Genomic DNA, 7,500 nt, shown 5'->3' on the forward strand with positions numbered 1-7,500 from the left:
GCCGAGAAGACCGCAGAATTATCTCAGAGGAGAACAGAAAAAGAACAAAACAAAAAACAAAAAAACCCAAAAAAGCGGAAGGAAAATTGAAACAAACCAACTACCGGCAAACATCGAGACTACACGGACACTGTCATCGACACATCTCTCTCTCTCTCTCTCTCTGCCTTCCCCTCTCTCTCACACACACACACACACGAAGACGAGTTGTGTGGAACAGTGCTAACACGTGCAGCACGTAACTCACAGGGAAAGTTTCGCCGCTGCTGAAAATAAATCAGTGTGGGTGGGTGACTGTTAAGTGTGGAGTGGAGTGGTGGTGGTAGAAGAACAAGGAAAGGATACATAGCCCCCACCCCACCCGACCCCCCACCCCAGCAAAAAAAAAAAAAAGAAAGGAAAAAGAAAAAAAAGTAGGTCAGCTAAAAGCGTTGGCGACATCAACATCAACACGGCTTTCGCACTATACACTGCGGCTGTCGCTGTTGTCAGTGCTGGTGGTGGTAGTGGCAGTGGTGGTGGTAGTGGTGTGGACGGATGGAGATGACGATGAAGATGAAAAACGAAGAGAAAGTGTACGGTCCTCATGGCGGTGACGATGTTGACGATGAAAGGGTTAAAAGGGGTCTACACGGCCGAACCAACCAACGCCTGGAGAAGAAGGAAGAGGAGGCAATAGCAGAGGAAGACGAAGAAGGTATGGTTTGTTGTTTGATGTTGTGGTTGTTTTTGTTGCTGTTGTTGTTGTTGTTGCTGTTGCTGCTGTTGTTATGGTGGTGGTGGTGGTGTTATTGCTGTTGTTGTTGTGATGGTGTTGGTGTTATTGTTGTTGTGGTGTTGGTGTTATTGATGTTCTTGTGGTGTTAAGTGTTCTTGTGGTGTTGGTGTTAGTGTTCTTACTGTTGCAGTGGTGTTGGTGTTATTGGTGTTCTTGTGGTGTTGGTGTTATTGCTGCTCTTGTGTTTTTGGTGTTCTTGTGGTGTTGGTGTTGTTGGTGTTCTTGTGGTGTTGGTGTTATTGCTGTTCTTGTGTTGTTGGTGTTGTTGTGGTGTTGGTGTTGGTGCTCTTGCTGTTCTTGTGTTGTTGCTGTTCTTGTGGTGTTGGTGTTCTTGTGGTGTTGGTGTTATTGGTGGTGTTGGTGTTATTATTGTTGTGGTGGTGTTGGTGTTGTTGGTGTTCTTGTGGTGTTGGTGTTATTACTGTTCTTGTGGTGTTGGTGTTATAGTGGTGTTGGTGTTATTGGTGGTGTTGGTGTTATTGCTGTTGTTGTGGAGTTGGTGTTGTTGGTGTTCTTGTGGTGTTGGCGATGTTGTTGTTCTTGTGGTGTTGGTGTTATTACTGTTCTTGTGGTGTTGGTGTTATAGTGGTGTTGGTGTTATTGGTGTTCTTGTGGTGTTGGTGTTATAGTGGTGTTGGTGTTATTACTGTTCTTGTGGTGTTGGTGTTATATTGGTGTTGGTGTTATTACTGTTGTTGTGGAGTTGGTGTTATTGCTGTTCTTGTGGAGGTGGTGTTGTTGGTGTTCTTTTGGTGTTGGTGTTATTGGTGTCCTTGTGGTGTTGGTGTTATTGCTGTTCTTGTGGTGGTGGTGTTCTGATGGTGTTGGTATTATTGGTGTTTTTGTGGTGGTGGTGTTGCTGTTATTGGTGTTCTTGTGATGTTGGTGTTAATGGTGTCCTTGTGGTGTTGGTGTTCTTGGTGTTCTTGGGGTGTTGGTGTTATTACTGTTCATGTGGTGTTGGTGTTCTTGGGGTGTTGGTGTTATTACTGTTCTTGGGGTGTTGGTGTTATTACTGTTCTTGGGGTGTTGGTGTTATTACTGTTCTTGGGGTGTTGGTGTTATTGGTATTCTTGTGGTGTGGTTTTGGTGTTATTGGTGTTCTTGTGGTGTTGGTGTTCTTGGGGTGTTGGTGTTATTGCTGTTCTTGTGGTGTTGGTGTTATTGGTGTTCTTGTGGTTTTGGTGTTATTGTTGTTCTTGTGGTGGTGTTGGTGTTATTGGTGTTCTTGTGGTGTTGGTGTTATTGTTGTTCTTGTGGTGGATAACACTGTTCTTGTGGTGTTGGTGTTATTGTTGTTCTTGTGGTGTTGGTGTTATTGCTGTTCTTGTGGTGTTGGTGTTATTGTTGTTCTTGTGGTGTTGGTGTTCTTGCTGTTCTTGTGGTGGATAACACTGTTCTTGTGGTGTTGGTGTTATTGGTGTTCTTGTGGTGTTGGTGTTATTGTTGTTCTTGTGGTGTTGGTGTTATTACTGTTCTTGTGGTGGATAACACTGTTCTTGTGGTGTTGGTGTTATTGCTGTTGTTGTTGTGATGGTGTTGGTGTTATTGTTGTTGTGGTGTTGGTGTTATTGGTGTTCTTGTGGTGTTGGTATTCTTGTGGTGTTGGTGTTATTGGTGTTCTTGTGGTGTTGATGTTATTGGTGTTCTTGTGGTGTTGGTGTTATTGCTGCTCTTGTGTTTTTGGTGTTCTTGTGGTGTTGGTGTTGTTGGTGTTCTTGTGGTGTTGGTGTTATTGCTGTTCTTGTGTTGTTGGTGTTGTTGTGGTGTTGGTGTTGGTGCTCTTGCTGTTCTTGTGTTGTTGCTGTTCTTGTGGTGTTGGTGTTCTTGTGGTGTTGGTGTTATTGTTGTTCTTGTGGTGTTGGTGTTATTGGTGGTGTTGGTGTTATTATTGTTGTGGTGGTGTTGGTGTTGTTGGTGTTCTTGTGGTGTTGGTGTTATTACTGTTCTTGTGGTGTTGGTGTTATAGTGGTGTTGGTGTTATTGGTGGTGTTGGTGTTATTGCTGTTGTTGTGGAGTTGGTGTTGTTGGTGTTCTTGTGGTGTTGGCGATGTTGTTGTTCTTGTGGTGTTGGTGTTATTACTGTTCTTGTGGTGTTGGTGTTATAGTGGTGTTGGTGTTATTGGTGTTCTTGTGGTGTTGGTGTTATAGTGGTGTTGGTGTTATTACTGTTCTTGTGGTGTTGGTGTTATATTGGTGTTGGTGTTATTACTGTTGTTGTGGAGTTGGTGTTATTGCTGTTCTTGTGGAGGTGGTGTTGTTGGTGTTCTTTTGGTGTTGGTGTTATTGGTGTCCTTGTGGTGTTGGTGTTATTGCTGTTCTTGTGGTGGTGGTGTTCTGATGGTGTTGGTATTATTGGTGTTTTTGTGGTGGTGGTGTTGCTGTTATTGGTGTTCTTGTGATGTTGGTGTTAATGGTGTCCTTGTGGTGTTGGTGTTCTTGGTGTTCTTGGGGTGTTGGTGTTATTACTGTTCATGTGGTGTTGGTGTTCTTGGGGTGTTGGTGTTATTACTGTTCTTGGGGTGTTGGTGTTATTACTGTTCTTGGGGTGTTGGTGTTATTACTGTTCTTGGGGTGTTGGTGTTATTGGTATTCTTGTGGTGTGGTTTTGGTGTTATTGGTGTTCTTGTGGTGTTGGTGTTCTTGTGGTGTTGGTGTTATTGCTGTTCTTGTGGTGTTGGTGTTATTGGTGTTCTTGTGGTTTTGGTGTTATTGTTGTTCTTGTGGTGGTGTTGGTGTTATTGGTGTTCTTGTGGTGTTGGTGTTATTGTTGTTCTTGTGGTGGATAACACTGTTCTTGTGGTGTTGGTGTTATTGTTGTTCTTGTGGTGTTGGTGTTATTGCTGTTCTTGTGGTGTTGGTGTTATTGTTGTTCTTGTGGTGTTGGTGTTATTGCTGTTCTTGTGGTGGATAACACTGTTCTTGTGGTGTTGGTGTTATTGGTGTTCTTGTGGTGTTGGTGTTATTGTTGTTCTTGTGGTGTTGGTGTTATTACTGTTCTTGTGGTGGATAACACTGTTCTTGTGGTGTTGGTGTTATTGTTGTTCTTGTGGTGTTGGTGTTATTGCTGTTCTTGTGGTGGTGGCGGTGTTGTTGTTGCTGTCGTCATTTGTTTTGTTGCTGCTGCTGTTATTGTTGTAGATAATATTGATGATGCTTTTGTTATTGTTGTGATAGTGATGCTGTTGATGGGTAGCGAAGATGATAGTGGTGGTGGTGGTGATGATGATGATGATGTTCATTGTGTTGTTTGGGTTGTGACCTTAATGTGCAAAACATATTTTACTATGATAATGATGATTATGATGATGATGATGATAACAAATTGTTTATTCATTTAGTATTTCTTAAATGTTTAAAAAAAAAAAATTCATATACCCCCAACCCTCAGCAAATACACGAATACCTTACATTTGGGTGAGAATGTTGACCACGTCAACAGGTGATTATATGTATTGCTTTTTTTTTTTTTTTTTTTTTTTGAGGATTCTGCGAGTAAGAAACAAAATGTTCAGTGAGTAGATTTGGGTGGACTAAACCTTTAACAATGGCAAACTGAATGCACCCCCCCCCCCCCCCCGCCCCCGCCCCTATATACACACACTTACAAATACACACATACAAACTACGAAAACAACAACAAAACAAGAACAACAACAACAACAACAACAACAACAACCCCATCATCCTCATACCGTATTGCAAGAAAGCTGGAAGGAAATCAATCATTAAAACACAGTAACTTTTTCCCTCGCTGCCTACATTCCATAATACTTTTTACAGAACAATGCAATTCGTTGTGATGCAATACCACACAAATACCATGCAATGCCTTACGATACAATACGACACAATACAAAGCGATGCGACACGATACGATACAATACAACGCAATTTGATACCACACAACACAGTGCAACGCAGCACAGCACAACGCAACGCAACGCAACGCAACACAACACAACACAACACAACACAACACAATAATGTGTGTGTCACCTAGTCGTAAATGACGCTGCATTACTTTTAATACTGGCGGTTCACCGTCATCAACCACCGCTCACACAGTCTTTCCATGCTCACACCCTCCAGCAACACACTCACACTCAACACGGCAAAAAGTGGGCTAACTCGGCTTCATTTCAGTTTCTTAAAAGGAGGCGTCACTGGGGCCGGACAAATCCAGTCCATATATGCTACATCACATGTCTGACAGCAGCATTGCCCAACGCGCTTATAGTCATCGACGGGCGCCATAGCCGAATGGTTAAAGCGTTGGACTTTCGATCTGAGGGTCTCGGGTTCGAATCACGGTGACGGCGCCTGGTGGGGAAAGGGTGGAGATTTTTACGATCTCCCAGGTGAACATATGTGCAGACCTGCCAGTGCCTGAACCCCCTTCGTGTGTATGCGCAAGCAGAAGATCAAATACGCACGTTAAAGATCCTGTAATCCATGTCAGCGTTCGGTGGGTTATGGAAACAAGAACATACCCAGCATGCACACCCCCGAAAACGGAGTATGGCTGCCTACATGGCGGGGTAAAAACGGTCATACACGTAAAAAGCCATAGGGGAGTTGAAGCCCACGAACGCAGAAGAAGAAGAAGAAGCTTATAGTCATCAGGCACTGGCGAAGCGAAACAAGACAAAGAATGACGTTCTCGTGTGTTTTATCTTCTTCTTCTGCGTTCACTCGTATGCACACGAGTGGGCTTTTACGTGTATGACCGTTTTTACCCCGCCATGTAGGCAGCCATACTCCGTTTTCGGGGGTGTGCATGCTGGGTATGTTCTTGTTTCCATAACCCACCGAACGCTGACATGGATTACAGGATCTTTAACGTGCGTATTTGATCTTCTGCTTGCATATACACACGAAGCGGGTTCAGGCACTAGCAGGTCTGCACATATGTTCACCTGGGAGATCGTAAAAATCTCCACCCTTTACCCACCAGGCGCCGTCACCGTGATTCGAACCCGGGACCCTCAGATTGACAGTCCAACGCTTTAACCCACTCGGCTATTGCGCCCGTCGTGTGTTTTATAGTCCGCCTGACTCTCTGGAGGGCTTCTTGTCGCTGTGGCCGATTTGTTTATGAATAAATTTAATGATGATGATGATCCGCGGGGGAGAGGAGGTTGTCATGCTTCGGGAGATCCTTTTTAATGTTCCATGCGGAGACAGCTGTACTCTCCGGGTCCGTTTGGATTCGATACATAGACAGCTGCACTCTACGGGGTCAGAATTCAATTAGAAGAAAATTTTGATTATCATTTAAAAGTTTACACTGATGGTACGGGGTCAGAATTCAATTAGAAGAAAATTTTGATTATCATTTAAAAGTTTACACTGATGGCTCGGTCCTGGATGATAGCAGTGCGGGATCTGCTTTTGTCATTCCTGACCTAAAAACAGAAAAAATCATATTATTTAGGTAAGGGACATTCAATTTTTACAGCTGAATTGGTGGCCATCCTTATGGCTTTAAATCATCTTGTTGATATACCAATCATAGTAAGTAATATCCTATTTTGTGTTGATTCTCATCTGTCTTAAAAGGTTTGCTCCTTTTTGAGAATAATCAAAGAGAAGATTTATTGTTTGAAATTAGGTATTTATTGTACTCCCTATTTGTGAAGGGTACAAACGTTGATTTTTGTTGGATACCATCCCACACTGGATTCTGTTATAACGACCAAGCAGACAGGGCAGCAAAAAGGGGAGCAAAAAATCATATAGATAGTATAAAAGTATATTGCCCATTGTCATACAAGGAAATAAGCAGTATACTAGAAAGAGACTTTTATAGGTGCTTGAATTCAAGTCTAAAACCTCGTCAGTTGACTCTCTCAGACTTTGGTCCGATTCGCAGACCAATTCTGAGTTTAGCTCTCAGACTATTATCAAATTCATTACGGACCAAGTATTGTTCTAATGTCAAGTGCATATGCTTTAGTAACCTGACAATTGAGCATATAATTTTTCACTGTAGCTTGATGAAGCCTTTTGTACACGAAAGTGTGTCTTCACAAGTGACTGAGAACGTTGATGTTTTTGATTTTTTGCATTCATTATCAGTTGTTTCGCTTGTCAGTTTAACTTCTCTTTTACGAAGTCCTTTAAGTAATTTCCTGTAACTGTATTTAGAGGTTGTTTTTTTGTTGTTGTTTTTTTCTTCCAAATTTCACCCACATTTTTACCCTCATTTGCCCAGTTTCTCCCAACCCTCCATTCATCCACATCTCCCACCCCTTCTAACCGATAATACTCAGATGTATTCATAAATACTTTAACAAAATGTCTTCAATCACCGATATGTGTGACGGGACATTAAACAAAATTCCTCCATTCGATACATGGACAGCTGTACTCTACTGGATTGTGTTGTATTGTGTTGTATCTTGTATTTTGTTGTATTATATTGTGTTGTGTCTTGTATTTTGTTTATTGTATTGTGTCGTGTTTTGTGTTGTATTGTATTGTATTATATTGTGTTGTATTGTATCGTGTTGTATTGTATTGTGTCGTGTTTTGTTGTATTGTATTATATTGTGTTGTATTGTATCGTGTTGTATTGTATTGTATCGTGTTGTATTGTTTTGTGTTGCATTGTATTGTGTCGTATTGTGTTGTGTTGTGTTGAATTGTATTGTATTGTATCGTGTTGTATTGTATTGTATTGTGCTGTATTGTATTGTATTATGCTGTATTGTATCGTG

General features: G+C 41.9%; 1 protein-coding gene across 1 annotated transcript in view; it reads left to right on the top strand.

Moving 5' to 3' along the window:
- LOC143285256 (uncharacterized) overlaps window positions 1-7,500 on the top strand; it is a 54,651-nt gene that overhangs the window by 8,832 nt on the left and 38,319 nt on the right. Inside the window, exon 2 of the mRNA XM_076592514.1 lies at window positions 1-697. This exon is cut by the window's left edge and continues 1,281 nt beyond it. Within this exon, the coding sequence (XP_076448629.1) occupies window positions 538-697 (160 nt within the window). The 5' untranslated portion in view covers window positions 1-537. The remainder of the gene's footprint in view (window positions 698-7,500) is intronic.

Source organism: Babylonia areolata, chromosome 8, assembly GCF_041734735.1.
Source record: "Babylonia areolata isolate BAREFJ2019XMU chromosome 8, ASM4173473v1, whole genome shotgun sequence".
NCBI classification, from domain to species: Eukaryota; Metazoa; Mollusca; class Gastropoda; order Neogastropoda; family Buccinidae; genus Babylonia; species Babylonia areolata.